General features: G+C 44.3%; 1 protein-coding gene across 4 annotated transcripts in view; it reads left to right on the forward strand.

The window, feature by feature from the left end:
- patj (PATJ crumbs cell polarity complex component) overlaps positions 1-16,774 on the forward strand; it is a 165,510-nt gene that overhangs the window by 55,206 nt on the left and 93,530 nt on the right. For 3 of the 4 annotated variants that reach the window (XM_072661132.1, XM_072661134.1, XM_072661135.1), the window contains exons 24-29: positions 1,917-1,997; positions 2,143-2,214; positions 2,943-3,120; positions 3,732-3,842; positions 4,919-4,978; positions 11,125-11,236. In XM_072661132.1, coding sequence (XP_072517233.1) covers positions 1,917-1,997; positions 2,143-2,214; positions 2,943-3,120; positions 3,732-3,842; positions 4,919-4,978; positions 11,125-11,236 — 614 coding nt within the window. The remainder of the gene's footprint in view (positions 1-1,916; positions 1,998-2,142; positions 2,215-2,942; positions 3,121-3,731; positions 3,843-4,918; positions 4,979-11,124; positions 11,237-16,774) is intronic. The other variant, XM_072661133.1, reaches the window with a different exon arrangement.

The raw sequence follows: 16,774 nt of genomic DNA on the forward strand, positions 1-16,774 counted from the left end.
GACTGTATTAAACATATACACAATCAGTGGTTTAACCACTCCCCCAAGGACCCTATAGTGTATGTGTGTGTATATATATATATATATGTGTGTGTGTGTGTGTGTGTGTGTGTGTGTGTGGCCAGTCAGTGGTTCAGCTCCACTGTATCATTTTGGCAGCATTACTTTACTAAGTTTGTCATTGTTGATGATAAATTGCATCACAGCTGATTTTACAAGAACTCCCCGGTACACTGATAGTGAAAGGTCGCACCAGTCAGGTAATACCTCTTTGCAAAAGAACATGTAAAATCTTCCTGAGCAGCGAGATCTGACAGTGCCTGAAACTGAAGCAAGATCAGAGTGTCTTCTGCTATTATGCATCCCCAGCATCACATCAGATTAGAGAGACAGTAGGGGGAGTAAAGGTCACTGCTGGAGTGGGCTGCACACTGAAAGGATTGGAACTGGAGTGGGAGGCAGTTGAGACCCTGCCAGCTGCTTCTGTACCAGTGTGTGATTGAGAATTAAGAGGTGTGTGTGTGTGTGTGTGTGTGTGTGTGTGTGTGTATACAGCAGAATTGGGTTTATTCAGCATCCACAGCTGTTTCAGAAGCTGGATGGTATGAGAGGAAATAGGAGTCATTTGGTGGCTCAGTCAGCGGCCTCGTCAAGCCTAATTAAGAAATGACTCCGTTTTCGTCTCCAGATCAAACTGGATACTTTTAACTGAGTTCAGTCTGATTTTAGGTTTCACTCATTCAGAACCTCAGAACCTCAGGATGAGCAGCTGATGGCGCTCTCTTACTGTACTGTATCCTTGTTTGCCAGCTGTTCTTTATTTACATCCAGGTCCACAAAGGATGATTTCCTCCTCCTCCTCCTCCTCCTCTCTCACCTCTTTCTTGTCCTTCTTTTTCTCTTTTTCACTCTTCTTCTTCTCCTTCATCGTCCTTGCCTTTGTCTTCTCCTTCATCTTCTTCTTATTGTCTTTTTTTCTCCATCTCCTCTTTCCTCTCCTCCTTCTACTTAATCATCTTCTCCTTACCTTCTCCCTCCTCTTCATTTTTCTCATTCTCACCTGCTTCTTCTTTTACTCCACCTGCTTCTACTTCTTCTTTTACTCCACCTGCTTCTTCTTTTACTCCACCTGCTTCTACTTCTTCTTTTACTCCACCTGCTTCTTCTTTTACTCCACCTGCTTCTACTTCGTCTTTTACTGCACCTGCTGCTTCTTCTTCTCCTCCTGCTTTTTCTTCTCCTCCTGCTTCTTCTTTTACTCCACCAGCTTCGTCTTCTTCTTTTACGCCACCTTCTTCTTCTTCTTCTCTTCCTGCTTCGTCTTTTACTCCACCTGCTTCTACTTCTTCTTCTTTTAATTCACCTGCTGCTGCTTCTACTTCTTCTTCTATTAATTCACCTGCTTCTTCTTCTTCTCCTCCTGCTTCGTCTTTTACTCCACCTGCTTCTACTTCTTCTTCTTTTACTTCACCTGCTGCTGCTTCTTCTTCTTTTACTTCACCTGCTGCTGCTGCTTCTTCTTCTTCTTCTCCTCCTGCTTCTTCTTTTACTCCACCTGCTTCTTCTTCTTCTCCTCCTCTTCCTTCTCTATTGGCTGAGATCTAGACCCTGTTCCGAGTGTTTGGTCTGATGGTGTGATTTGGGCTCGGATGTCTGACGTTTCGTACAACAGATTTTGTTCTTGTAGGAATGAAGGTGGTGCAAGAGTTTCTGCACCCGTCTTTAACGCTGGTAACACCCAACCAGCTACACGGGGTGCCGCAACAACCAACTTGGCAGCACCCTAGAAACCACATCGATCATCATTGCAACTACATGGCATACCATAGCAACCACCTAACAGCACTATAGCACCAATTTAGCAAACGCTTTTACGTTTCCGGCAAGATGTTTGATTTCTCACCTTTGTTCCTCAGGGCTGCACAGCTGACGTCCTCTGGCCGGAGTAAGAGGAGGAGTCAAGGGGGTGCCATGATTCCGATGAGAGGCGGACACAGGTAGGAGACCATTTCACCAGTTAAATGATTTTTGGGGATCATTCTGTAGAAGTTTTTATGGTGCATTCAGTGATATACTACTTAATTGTGTGTGTGTGTGTGTGTGTGTGTGTGTGTGTGTGTGTGTGTGTGTTTGCATTCTTAGTGATCTACCAGAGAGGGAGGACGGAGAGGGAGAGGAAACACCTATCTTCAGTCACTGGGGACCCCCACGCAGGCAGGTGTCTCCCTCAGCAGCGCCCCCTTGTGCTGGGTGTCTTCTTTAACACTGGTATAGAGTGGGAGGGGTGGTTACCTGACCTATGCTTCATCCGGATTGTACAAGATTTACAGACCATTTCCAAAAAATAAAGACAAAAGTATTGGGACACCTGCTCATTCACTGCTTCTTCCAAAATCAAGGGTATTAAAAATAGTTTCTCCTGCTTTTGTTGGAGTAACTGTCTCTACTGTCCAGAGAAGAAGACTTTCTAATAGATTTTGGAGGAGCACTGCTGTGAGGATTTAATTGCCTTCAGTGACGAGCATTAGTGAGTTTTAGGATGTTGGATGGACGATCACCTCCCCACCCCATCATCCCCAACTCCCCAACTCATCCCATCCAAAAGTACTGAATGGAGCTCCATCACCATCATTCCAGAGAACAAAGTTCTTCCACTGCTCCACAGCTCAATGCTGGGGGGCTTTATACCCCTCTAGCCCACGCCTGGCAATAGCTTCATGCTGATCTGCTCCAGAGAGTCCTATTCTATTGGCAGTACTTCTCTAAAGTCACTAGATAAGCTGTGTGTGTGCATTTTCACATCTGTGTCAGCAATGGGTGCAACTTAAAGTAGCTGAATGTATTTATTAGAAGGGGTGTCCACAAACATTTGGACATATACTTGAGGGTGGCTCTCATTTCTCTGTCTGTTTGTTGTGTGTATATGTGTGTGTGTTCTGTAGGGTGGAGGTGTGGCTGGACCCGGAAGAGTCTCTGGGGATCAGTATCGTCGGGGGGCGGACAGTTATAAAGCGCTTAAAGAACGGAGAGGAGTTGAAGGGCATCTTCATCAAACAGGTGCTGCCAGACAGCCCTGCAGGACGCACACGTGCTCTGAAGACTGGAGACAAGATCCTACAGGTACACATCAACACACACACACACACACACACACACACACACACACACCCTATCAGCTGTGCTGTATCCAGTCCTAGAACCCTTTAGTCTAGCTTAGTGATGTTCCCCTCAAACTGATATGTGTTTGAGCATTTGGTGCATTATATGTCCAAATGTTTGTGGACACCCCTTCTAATAAATGCATTCAGCTACTTTAAGCTGCACCCATCGCTGACACTGATGTGCAAATGCACACACACACAGCTTGTCTAGTCCTTGTAGAGAGGAAGTATTGCCAATAGAATAGGACTCTCTGGAAAACATGAACCTATTGGCACCATGCTGCCTAATGCCAGGCCTGGCTTATAGAGGGGGTATAAAGCCCTCCAGCAGCATTGAGCTGTGGAATGATGGATGGTTCTCCAAAATCCTCCAGAATCTAGTAGAAAGTCTTCATCCCTGGACAGTAGAGACAGTTACTCCAACAAAAGCAGGATCAGCTCTTTTTAATACCCTTAATTTCAGAAGAAACAGTAAATAAGCAAGTGTCCCAATACTTTTGTCTATAAAGTGTACAAAACAGTAGTGTGGCTGTCCGTTAAATTAAATGTGAATGTCCTTCCACCCTCCAGGTGTCAGGAGTGGACCTGCAAAACGCCAACCATGAGGAGGCAGTGCAGGCCATTAAAGCGGCTCCCAGCCCGGTTGTGTTCATCGTACAGAGCCTTTCCTCCACTCCTCGGGTATTGCTCGCCACAATGCTTCTGTAAATTACCTACTTAGCCCTTTCTCAGTTCTTTCTGTCACTGTGAGGTCCTAGTCTCGGATCACCGCCCTGGTTTATGATGATGCGGGTAAAACGGTGTTCTCACGACTGTCTGAAAGAGGCTTTTAAAGAGAGATTTTAAAGAAGAACATGAGGACCACAGTGTTCTGAGACAGCACCAAAGAGCCAAAACATTATGACTATGCCCTAATATGATGTTAGTCTTCTGGGTGCTGCTGAAACAGCCCCAACCCACATAGTCCTGGACTGTACACGACCTCTGAAGGTGCCCTGTGGTCTGACATCAGAGGTCTTAGCAGCAGATCCTTTAAGTTCGGTCTTGTTCTGGGACATCCCTCAGATGTTCGGATTGAGATCTGAATGTGAATTTGAAGGCCAAGTCAACACCTAGAACTCTTTCGAATGTTCCTCAAACTGTTCCTGAGCTATTTGTACTAAGAAAGAGGCCAGTGCCATTGGGAAAAGCATATTTCCTTAAAGATAGGTGGCAGATGCCACATCAGTGTCCAAATAAATACTTGGTTTACAAGCAGAACATAGCATGTCTGTAGCATCTCATTGTACACCTGTACTCATTTACATATCTCAAGGTCTCAAAGTCACCTGAAATGAAAAAGCAGTTGTGTGAACTACCTGAGGAGCCCTCTCACTCCCTCTCCATGGGAACCGCCTCACTCTGACCGGATTCGGCCGCTGTTCTCCGCGTGTGCTGATTCTCTCTCTGTATTTTTGGATTCAGCCCATGCAGCTCGGCCGTTTCTATAGTTCTATGGCCTTATTTTCGGCTCTGCGTCTCCTCGGGCAGTGCTCTGGTGTCCGCCGTGTCAGCTGTGTGGGCTAGCGCAGTGTGTGATTGATGTCCTTCTGTGTGAGAGATAATTGGTTATGGTCACCTTGCTCAGCACAAGAGCAGATCTGCTGCACTGATTTGTGCTGCTTTGTTATCTATAAGGATGAATGGAGGCTAACTCCAGTGTGTGTGTGTGTGTGTGTGTGTGTGTGTGTGTGTGTGTGTGTGTGTGTGTGCTGCAGCCTGTTTCAGTCACAGCCTCCAGTATACGACAGCACAAGGCCAAGATGAAAGGCAAACAGGTAAGCAGCATTCTCTCTCTCCCTCCCTATGTCTCTATCTCTCTCTCTCTCTCTGTCTCTCTCTCTCTCTCTCTCTCTCTGTCTCTCTCTCCCTCTCTGTCTCTCTGTCTCTCTCTCTCTCTCTCTCTCTCTCTCTCTCTCTCTCTCTCTATGTCTCTATCTCTCTCTCTCTCTCTGTCTCTATCTCCCTCTCTATGTCTCTCTCTCTGTCTCTCACTCTCTGTCTCTCTCTCTGTCTCTCTCTCTCTGTCTCTCTCTCTCTCTCTCTCTCTCTCTCTCTGTCTCTATCTCTCTCTCTCACTCTGTCTCTATCTCTCTCTCTCTCACTCTCTGTCTCTATCTCTCTCTCACTCACTCTCTGTCTCTATCTCTCTCTCACTCTCTCTCTCTCACTCTCTGTCTCTGTCTCTGTCTCTATCTCTCTCTCTCTCTCTCTCTCTCTCTCACTCTCTGTCTCTATCTCTCTCTCTCTCTCACTCGCTCGCTCTGTCTCCCTTTTTTATCCCTCTCACCCCCTCGCTTGCTCTCTTTCTCTCTTTCTCTCTCTCTTTCTCTGTTGCTCTCCCTCACCCTGTCTCAAAGTAGTGGAACAATAGTGGAACCCTCTGCCTGTGTTAAAGAACCATTTAGGCACCCGAATGGTTCTTTCAGGGTCATGGGTTCTATTGAGAACCTTGCGTTTGCTAAAGAACCCTTGAGTAACTCTAATTCTAGTCTTGATGATAATTAATAGTTAGGGTGAACTGTCCTAATGTGGGACATCTGGTGTAGATCTTCCTCAAATCATTAAAGTCAGTATAACTATGAGTTAACACGAGCTGTGATTTTGACCTCCCACATGTCTCCTACAGATTAGGGTGGAGCAATATTTAAATAGGAAGCACCCCTGTCCATTTATGTATTTATTTATGTGGAAGCATAAATAGTACTGTTAAAAAGCTCTGCCCACCATGTGTCATTTTTAGCGAGTTTTATTGGTTGCCTCGTTAAAAATGACACATGATGGGCGGAGCTTTTTAACGTCACTATTTATGGCTTCACATTAGTGACTGTGGAGGTGTGATGGTGGTCTATAAAGGGCCTGAACGATCTCCTGAATGAGAGGATTAGTGAGACAGAGCTGATGTGGATGCAGATGGAACTAAAGAGACATCTCTGCTCATCAATGAATTGGTTAATGGCTTGATTGAGTGATTAATGAATGTATTGATTGGTTGAATTATTAATGGATTGAGTTGATTGATTGATTAATGGATTAAGTGATTCATGGATGGGCTGAATGATGGATAGATAGATTGATTGATTGAATGGAAAATCTGAATAAATGATGGTTGGATTTATTGAATATTGGATATATTGATTAGTGAATTGACTAAGTGAATGATTAATGGAGGTTTTGATTGAATGCTTGAGGGCTTGATTGTTGGATGTACAGATGAATAGATGACTAAATGTATGAATATATGGATGGATGATATATTGATAGAGTTGGGGAGACGGATGGATAATAGATGGGTGGTTTGATGTGGATTTATCTATGGACGGATGGATGGATGGATGGATGAGTAATAAAGGTAGAAATCCTGTTGTTGAATAGATGCACAGGCGTTTTATTGGTTGCCTCATTAAAAATGACACATGATGGGCGGAGCTTTTTAACATTACTATTTATGCTTCCACATTAATTAAGGGCCTGGCCGATCTCCTGAATGAGAGGAACAATGAGACACCGCTGAAGTGGGTAAAGAGACATCTCTGCTCATCATCTGCTGTTTTCCACCAAAGGTTCTTCTCAGGCGTCAATAAATAGGTCTGGTATTGGTGTGTCTCTCAGCAGTTCCACTAGAGAAGGTGGTAAATCATGACCCGTCACGTCATAAAAGTGTCATTAAACATGCTCCTCCTTCCTCAAGTTCCTCAACTTTGATACCTCCAGATCTTCAGACTGTTTTCAAGCTGTACTAGAAAAGCCTGGAAATCAGCAGAGCTCAGCTGAGTGACATGCAGTAAGAGCAACAGCGAGCACACATCCAGAGAAACCGTGCCATATCCCTGTAGATCATGTCCCTGACAGTCCTCCAGAGTGGCCACATTTTTGATTAAAGCAGCTTTATCTTGCAATTAATTTGAAATAGCAATAATTTCCTAATTGCTCCTCCGGCCATTAGTACCCCGCTCTGCTCCTGAGGATATGAGATTATTCAGCACAATCGGAGCCGGGCTCCTCATTAGTCACCCTAAATTTAATTAACGTTTCATCACTCTTCCGAAGAGCATCTCCGTCTCTTCCTCGGCAAAGCGAGATTTTAAGTGGGTTCAGTATCTGCGAACGGTTCAAAAGGGGGAAATTCCAATTAAACGCAACTCTGAGTTACTCTGTTACTCCAGATGTTGGTCGGTTCCACTGCAGGAGACGATCAGCAGTAGACCGGGGACACCTTTAGCTGATGCAGCGTTCATTAGCTATCAATCAGGCGTTCTTGGGCTCTGGCTTATTGTAGCCAGAGCAGGTACTCGTCTCAGTCTTGAGGGCCGTCTCTTTCTGCTGTGAAACCTCTTCCGAAGACCCATGGCGAGCGGTGCTAATGGCTGATTAACGCTAACAGATCTGTCAGAGGCATCTGATGCTGCTCTCTTCTGAAGCTGCAGCTCCATGCATGAGCAATTAGTCCTGATTAAATGTTGCCGTGGTCTCATAATTACTCAGCTAATGATCTGTTTTTGTTTAGATGACAGTGGTGACATGTGGGTCTTCAAAAACACTGTGTGTGTGTGTGTGTGTGTGTGTGTGTGTGTGTGTGTGTGTGTGTGTGTGTGTGTGTGTGTGTGTGTTAACGTGACAAGCGTAAGCAAGTAGCCTGTGGGTGGCATGTAGCTTGTAAACTGTTCCAGTAAGAGAGAGAGATGGATGGATTGACTGAGTGATGATAGCTGGGAGGGTGGATGAATAGATGGAGGGTGGATAAATAGATAGGCTGACTGATGGATGGAGGATAGTAGTTTGTGGATGGCGTGTAGATTGTGAAGTGCAGCAGGGAGTAGCATAAATTAATGAGACATGGATGGGTGGATTGATTGAATGATTAATGAATGTATTGATTGGTTAATGGATTGATTGATTGGTGGAATTATTAATGGATTGATTAACTGATGAATAGATTAAATGAATAATGGGTGGGCTGAATGATAGATAGATAGATAGATTGATTGATATATGGAAAAGCTAAATAAATAATGGTTAAATTTATTGAATAGTGGCTGTATTGATTAGTGAATTGACTAAGGGATTGATTGGGGGCTGGATATTGTATATTATATTGTAAGTGTATGAATATATGGATGGATGGATGATATATTGATAGATTGATATATTTATGAATGGTAGGAGAGATGGATGGATGGATAATAGATGGGTGGTTTGATGGAGGATTAATGGATGTATTGATTGTTTGTTTGAATTATTAATGGATTGATTGAGTGATTAATGGATAAAGTGATTAATGGATGGACTGAATGATGGATAGATTGATTGATTGGTGAATGGAAAAACTGAATAAATAATTGTATGGATGAAGTTATTGAACAGTGGCTGTATTGATGAGTGAATTGACTAAGGGATTCATTGAGGGCTGGATGTTGGATGTACAGATGAATGTATGAGTAAATGTATGCATATATGGCTGGATGGATGATGTATTGATAGATAGATTGATATATACATGAATATTTGGAGAGATGGATGGACTAGTTGCACAGATTGGTAAGTGAGCTCTTGGCACTGTCCCCCAATTTAATGATCAGTCACAGTCTCTGTTGCTGTATACAAGCACTCATTAGCAGTATTATTATTATGGTTGTATGTAAGGTTGTATTACTTGTAGCTTGTGGGATCATGTGGGGTAACTCTGTACGCTGTGAAGCGTTTACAGCAAATGGGTTACTTTCTCCTCGGCAGACAGTGGGACGGGTTGGGCTCTCTTTAAGGGACAGCAGCGTGTCCTCTCAGTGCACCTCACTGGTCCTGCAGAATTGATAACCCAGCAATGCACTTCGCTGTTATATCCCAGAGCACACCGTTTTTATTCTGCTATCTCTCTCTGTCTCTGTCACTGTCTCCTATTTCTCTCTCTCTCTCTCTCTCTCTCTCTCTCTCTCTCTCTCTCTCTCTCTCTCTCTCTCTCTCTCTCTCTCTCTCTCTCTCTCTCTCTCTCTCACACCCCCGCTCTCTCCCACCTCACAGACTTTTCTGCAGTTTTGGAAAGTTGAGAAATGTGAACTTGAGCACAGTAATCATGTATTTCAGTGCATGTAAACCATTAATTGGATTTTCTGCATCTACACAAACAGAACAGCAGAAACTAGACACTGACGTCAGAACTACAACCTACAAAATTATGGCCAACAGCTACATCACGTCCAAAATATCCAGTATGGAGCCACATACACTCCCAAATATTTACCAATTACCCCCCAGAGTTACCCCACATGACCCTACATTTACCAATACAAAAGAAAAACACGGCAAAACCTTGGGACATGCTGTGTTAAATAGACTAAAACTCAAAGCTCCTCTAATCTTTACTGCCTCTAAACACAAGTCAATATGGAGACCATAATACTCTACTCTTCACCCAAGTCCTTTCAGAAGAGGAGGGTCTTCAGTCTGGGTTTGAGGACAGCGAGTGTTGGACTCTGCTGTTCGGACACCCAGGGGAAGTTCGTTCCACCACTTCGGTGCAGGACAGAAAAAAGTCTGGACGCTCGTCTTCTGTGGATCTTAAAGGATGGCGGGTCGAGCCGAGCCGTACTTAAAGCTGGAAGGGCTCTTGGTGCAGATCGGCTTTTGACCATCGCCTTTAAGTACGGAGGGGCTGGCTGGTCCAGTCTTGGCTTTGTAGGCCAGAGTCAGGGGTCTGAATCTGATGACCTGGGCAGCAGCTACAGGAAGCCAGTGAAGAGAGAATGCAGCAGAGGAGGAGCTGAACATGGCTGAAGAAACATTGAGGACGACCCGACCCGCTGCATTTTGGATATGTTGCAGGGGTCTGATGGTGCGCTGAGGGAGACCAGCAGAGAGATGCAGTAGTCAAGGAGAAATCTGCAGGACCAAGTTAAGTTTGCAGATAGCCTAACCAATAACAGAACCACAAGAAAGTGAAATAAGAGCTCTGACAAATCAAGAAAACTAAATCAAGCCATAAATGATGAGAGTGTAAGTGAAAGGTCTGTGCAGGCAAAGTCCAGAGCAGGACAGCAGGGTAGTGGAGAGCCAGGTCTGGCAGGTCAAACACACTCCTTTTATAGCTAATAATGTAATATTGCAATAATGATTTTCACATCACAGACCTCAGACCTGTGATATATAAATAAAGCTTAAGGCATAGAGAATAAATCTCTTATAAATGTCTAATACATACTTTATTAAACAAAGAACAGGACCTTAATAAACCCCCAGTGATTGTTCCTCATATTTCATAGTTGTCCTCGGAAGTCAGTCTTGCGAAGGCCAATATTTCAATAATAATCAATATATCGTCGCTGTCCTGCAAAAATCATGTATTTCCATTGTGTCTTGTGTCTGTTTATCACTTGTTGTTTATATTGAAGCAGAAATTCATGCTGAATGGACCAGTAGAAATGCTCCACAGTTTTTGTTCATTGACTTTGTTCATTGAAGGTGAGGAAGGTTTTTTTTTTTTTCCTCCTCCTGTGAAGCTGCTGTTTTGGAGATTTTTTTATCCAACAGCAATGATATTCATCTGTCCTGCATCAGGATCAGGGGGTCCTGCATTGGATTTCTGATCTGCACACTCTTTCATTTAAGGCTTTTCAGCTCAGATTGATCATAATTACAGAATGAATAGTATAATCAGACACTGTGCTCTTTAGCATGCACTGTTGGTAGTGTGAGGAGTACATACTGTTCCGAACGCACTGCTCACAAAGCCGAGTTGTGGAACATCAGAGATCATCTTTGCAGTCGGGATGTTTTAGCCTCCCTCTCTCTCTCTCTCTCTCTCTCTCTCTCTCTCTCTCTCCCTCTCTCCCTCTCTCATTTTCTGCGGTCTTTCTTCTGTGCCTTTCTCTTCGGAGTGCGAGTTCTCTCCCTCATGATGTTAAAGTCTCCTCCATTCATTGTGTGGCAGAAAACGGGACAGCCGAGCGTGCCTCCTCCGATGCGCCTTCCACCACCATACAGACCCCCCAGCGTAATGCAGGAGGAGCAGGAGGAGGAAGACGACCCCGAGCAGGCCACAGGTCAGCCTTTTTATTTCATCACCTGTGCTTATAGTTCTACATTCCACCCCTTACACACCTCATCAAACCTCATGCGGTGCAACCCCTCAAGCCACGCCCCGGATTGACCCTCCCTGTTTGGGCTTTTTTGCCAGAGTTTGAGTCTGATTTGCAGTTCTCTGATGTCTTTGCATCATTGCATTAAGGAAATGCACATCTCTGTAGGATTGGAGGTTGTGGTGATACATTATCACCATAAATGACATCATCATATGCTTTCCTGAGCTTGTGTCATCAGTACTTTTAAAACACTTTTAAATGAAGTTAAATGTTCAGATGAGCTGAAGAGCACCTGTAAACACGCCCACTATCAAATCGAATTGCATTACAACGAGGAGCTGATTGGTTGCTCTGCTGTTTTAGGCTAATTAAGATATCATTTAAGATAATAGCTTCAAATTAAGACCAGCCTCTAAGCTGTTAATCAGTCCTTGGGATGTCTGAGCTAGCAGAATTTCAAGACCGTCAGGTGTTGATAAAGCTTAGGAGAATATTTAGATGTTGAGTCACTTCCAGTAAAGAAGAGCAGCAAGGTTACCACCATGACCCCATAAATAGCAGCTAACTGAAGAACCAAGCTAGCAAACATTTTAAAACCCGCCAAGCTTAGGAGAAGGGGCTTTGAGTGACTCCGTAGTCAAATGTACTGCCACAAATGGCCATGGCACTGATGGCTGTGCTCTTTTCAGGCATCTGTTAGCTGGTGTGTCTGCAACCTGGTGATCAACATGGACATAAAATTAAGGACATAAGAGTTATAAAATGTGTCAAAGCATAATGAAAACAATATTAAAATGTAAAGTGTAGTAAAACATAAAAACGATTTCAATAAAGGCAAAAAATGTGGGTGCATCGTCCCTTACAGTAGTAAGTGACTGTATATAAAGAACCGTCTACACTAGGTTTGAGCCATATTCACATTCAGAAGTTTTTTTTTAGTTCTGTTGTTACTGTTTTACTCCCAGATGTCAGAAAGTGTGTGTTATGTATCAGAGAGATGTTTTCACATTTCTAAATACCAAATATTTTTTGGCCACACCACCCACCGCCCATTTCAAAGCCGCCCTCCCTCGCCCCGTGAGCCAGAGCTCCTTACGCCTTTTTTCAAAAGGCTGGCCTCCACCAGAGCCGCTCCGCTGGGTTCGCTCAAGGCCGGTGGTCCTGAGTCTGGGCTTTGATGCTCATCCAGCTCGAGTCACGCTTGCTCTGTTCGGCTGGTGAAACCGTTCCACTTCCAGCAGTGTGTTCACCCTGAGGACAGCATTTACTGCTACATCACATCTCTCAGCCCAACATATGAGGGATTCTCTGCCCAGTCCTCAGGGCTTCAGTGTAAATCGATGTTTTTCTCCAGTTCCAGTTATACGCTCACCTGAATCAGGGCAGACGGAGCACTTATTGCCTTTATTTAGTGTGTTGGACCATGAGGACCGTGTTTGGTACCTAAGAGCAACATTATATAGCGCTGCATATAGTTTGACATCGATCTCCAGGGATGGAACCGAACAGAGGAGCTGCAGTATGTCCGTGTGGGTCTGTTCGCTCATGTAGGATTATATTTTAGCAGGTTGTGGGCAAATTAAAAAAAAATATATAAACATAATTTATTTATTTAGCGGAGGACAATTTTATGGAGTTTGCAGGTGGACTGTGTGGCAGTTGGATATGCAATTATATGGACAAAAGTATTGGGACACCTGCTCATTCATTGTTTTTCTGAAATTAGGGATATTAAAAAGAGTGTCTGCTGCTTTTGTTGGAGTAACTGTCTCTACTGTCCAGAGAAGAAGACTTTCTACTAGATGCTGGAGGAGAATTGCTGTGAGGATTTGATTGCATTCAGCAGATAGAGCGTTAGTCAGGTCAGGATGTTGGATGATTATCATTACCACCACACCACATCATCCCAACATGGAGCTCCACCGCCATCATTCCAGAGAGCACAGTTCTTCTTCCACTGCTCCACAGTTCAATGCTGCTGGGGGGCTTTATTCCCCTCTAGCCCACGCCTGGCATTATTAGGCAGCATGGAGCCAATAGGTGCATGATGTTGATCTGCTCCAGAGAGTCCTATTCTATTGGCAGTACTTTTCTACAGGGACTAGACAAGCTGTGTGTGTGCATTTGCACATCTGTGTCAGCAATGGCTGCAACTTAAAGCAGCTGAATACATTAATTAGAAGTATCTTCGCTGTCAACCTCAACCAAATCTGTTGGTCTGTTTATCACAAAGTTCTAATCAATAATGATATATCCATGCATTAATAATAATTATATATAAATAATAATTTATATTAATAATAAATGATAATATTATAATGAATCATGCTACATGGCTGTACCCAAACATCAGGTGACTGATGATAGGTGTCTCTGTGAGTGATAAGGCTCTTATCGGTGCACCTTCACTGCTCACGGTAGCTGAGGCAGTCAGAGACAGTGTTGGCAGACAATAGCTGAGCTGAGCTGCAGGTACAGGACCTCATAGTGCTGTGCTCAAGCTTTTGCCAACGCTCCATACCGAAAATCACTGCAGAAGCCTCCTGGAGAGCAAGTGCTGCACAGAACGGTCAGCAGTTTGCTTAATCCTTCCATATAAAGCATGTGGAGGTGCTTGGATTAAGTTAAGAGTAATATGTTGTGTGTTCTGAATAAGTCAGACGTGACTTTCCGAAGTCTTGTCGCATCCGGATTACAGGGTTTGCCCATAGAATTGGTCTTGTAGTACCTACAGGACCACTGTAGTAAAGACCACGTTTGCTGACGCTACGCTCTCGATTCTGTCTGATTGCCCGTCGTTAAAGCAGGAGATAAGCTCTCACAGTGCTGTACGTTTCTGCTCCGGTGGTTCTGTTGTTTCCTAAAATGGAATTCTCTCTGCGTGCCAGTCTGGAGAGGTGGAGTATTCGGGGCACAGTGCTGGCCTGGCGTTTTAGCTTCACATGTACGCTCACTTTGAAATGACTGAATGCCACCATCTGTTCCATCTGTGGGGAAAGCAGTAGTTCAGAAGACCAGAGCAAGAGAGCAAACACCAGCTATTGTTAGTGGATGCTAGGTGAGGGACCTTGGAGAGGCGTCATTTATCACAGAACGGGACGTCAGCGAGTCTGATGGATTAGAGAGGTGCGGCAGTGCGGCCACAGTAGAGAACTGATCTTAGGTCAGGCTTCAGCGCAGGTTCTCCTCCCCTCTTGTATTTTATACAGAATTGTATCAAATTTGGGAAGTCATGTTTTCCAACCCCATCATTTTACAGCCTATACAATAAACCCAATGCGGACTAAAGTATTCGGACACCAGCTTAATTACGGTTTCTTCTGAAATCAAGGGTATTAAAAGGAGTTGATCCTGCTTTTGTTGGAGTAATTGTACTGTCAAGGGAGGAAGAGTTTCTACTAGATTTTGGAGCAGAGCATTGCTGTGAGGATTTGATTGCATTCTGCGACAAGAGCGTTAGTGAGGTGAGGATGTTGGATGATGGATGGTGATCATCACCTCACTTCATCTTAAAAGTACTGGATGGAGCTCCACCATCATCATTCCAGAGAACACAGTTCTTCCACTGCTCCACAACTCGATGCTGCTGGGGGGCTCTAGGCCATGCCTGGCATTAGGTAGCCTGGTGCCATTAGCTGAGTGCATTTGTTAATGAGAAGGACTATCCACAAACATTTGGACACAGAGGGTATATCAGCCACTGATGCATCATGGATCTGTTTTCTTCTTCTTTTTTCACAGTGTTCCATCAGTGGATCAGTCATTTCTCTCTCATTGGCAGTTTTGTAGTTTCTGCTCGTTCGGCCCCAGTGAGGCTTCAGTATGGTGATGCTGCAAATGATCAGGGTGAATAACTGATGCAAGCCTGTCATCATTTGCCCCACTTTCTCTATAATTCCCACTACAGCCTGGGCCATCTTTCAGCTTTCACTCGGAGGACCAGATGTGCATTCACATGCACAGTGAGGGTAGCACAGCATAGCCTACCGTGCCCCGAAATACTTGTGCATTCAAGCATCCATACGCTTTGTTGGGGTGTCAAGGTTCTATATAGAACCATTGCCTTTACTAAAGAACCCTTGAAGAACCCCTTTTTTAAACTGTCTAGTGTTAATCATCTGAAATTTGGGGCTTTTGGGGGTTCTTTAATTTGAAACTGTGGAGGAATCTCTTAAGGAATCTTGAAGGAAAACCCTAAAGATCCTCTAGGAACCTTAATTCAAATGGCTTCTTAGAGAAACCAGATTTCATACTGTGTAATCTCAGAAGTTCTTACAGGCACTACTTGGAGCATTGAGAAACATTTGGAGTTCTTGGAGGAGCCCCTATAAGGAACTGTTGGAGGTCTTCAGTTTAAAACTGTGGAAGAACCTCTTAATGAATCTTCAAGACAGGAAAGCTCTGCAGAGGATGGTGAAGGCTACGCAGAGGTCTGTTGGAGTCGGCCTCTCCACCATCACAGACATCTACACCTTCAGATGCAGGAAGAGGGCCACCTGCATCATGAAGGACCCCACTCACCCAGCTTACTCACGTTTTGTCCCGCTCCCCTCAGGCAGGAGGCAGACAGATTTGATTGCATTCTGCGACAAGAGCGTTAGTGAGGTGAGGATGATGGATGATGATCACCACCTCACTTCATCCCAAAAGTACTGGATGGAGCTCCACCACAATCATTCGAGAGAATACAGTTCTTCCTCCACTGATCCACAGCTCCTCATTGCTGCTGGGGGGGCTTTATACCCCTCTACTAGCCCACGCCTGGCATTATTAGGTACAATGGTGCCAATAGGTTCATGTTTACTATCTGCTACAGAGAGTCCTAATCTATTGGCGGTACTTCTTTACAGGGACTAGACAAGCTGTGTGTGTGCATTTGTGTTAAAGTAGCTGAATGAATTTGATAAAGTCTCCTTGAATCCTTAAAGAAAAAGGTTCCTTAGGGTAGAAGCTCACATTGAAAAACCTCCAAAAGTTCATCAAGGTACTTTTAACAGTGTATGAAGTGAACATTAGCTCCTCTCAGTGGCTTTCGTCCTTAAGAATATGTTCTTTTAAGAACTCTTTCTTGAAGCTTCCTTAAACTACCTTAAGAGGTTCCTCAACATTTTCAGAATTTCCTCAAGGACCTTGTCCTTTTCATATTGTTCACAATCACAGAAGTGACTGGAATTGGGAATGACTAAATCCATTGTTCCATTTCACACTCAATACAGCTGAATCTTCAGATCAGTGCACGGCAATCCTTCTGCATTTCACCCCCTTCCTGCTGCTACTCCAGCAGCTCACGACCACAGTGTTTTAGTGCCCATCTGATCCGTAGATCTCCCGCTGCGGACTGCTGACTTTTCTGTTTGCAGTGCTGTAGAGATGATTCACTGCTGCTTGTAATGGAGACTACGGCTGCGTCTGAAACGCAGTAAACGCTGCCTGTTCAGGCAGTATTCAGAGGTGAAGGCAGCATTGAGGATCCTCTGGGTTAGTGCTGGCCTGGCTGGT

The sequence above is a fragment of the Salminus brasiliensis genome, chromosome 17 (assembly GCF_030463535.1).
Source record: "Salminus brasiliensis chromosome 17, fSalBra1.hap2, whole genome shotgun sequence".
NCBI classification, from domain to species: Eukaryota; Metazoa; Chordata; class Actinopteri; order Characiformes; family Bryconidae; genus Salminus; species Salminus brasiliensis.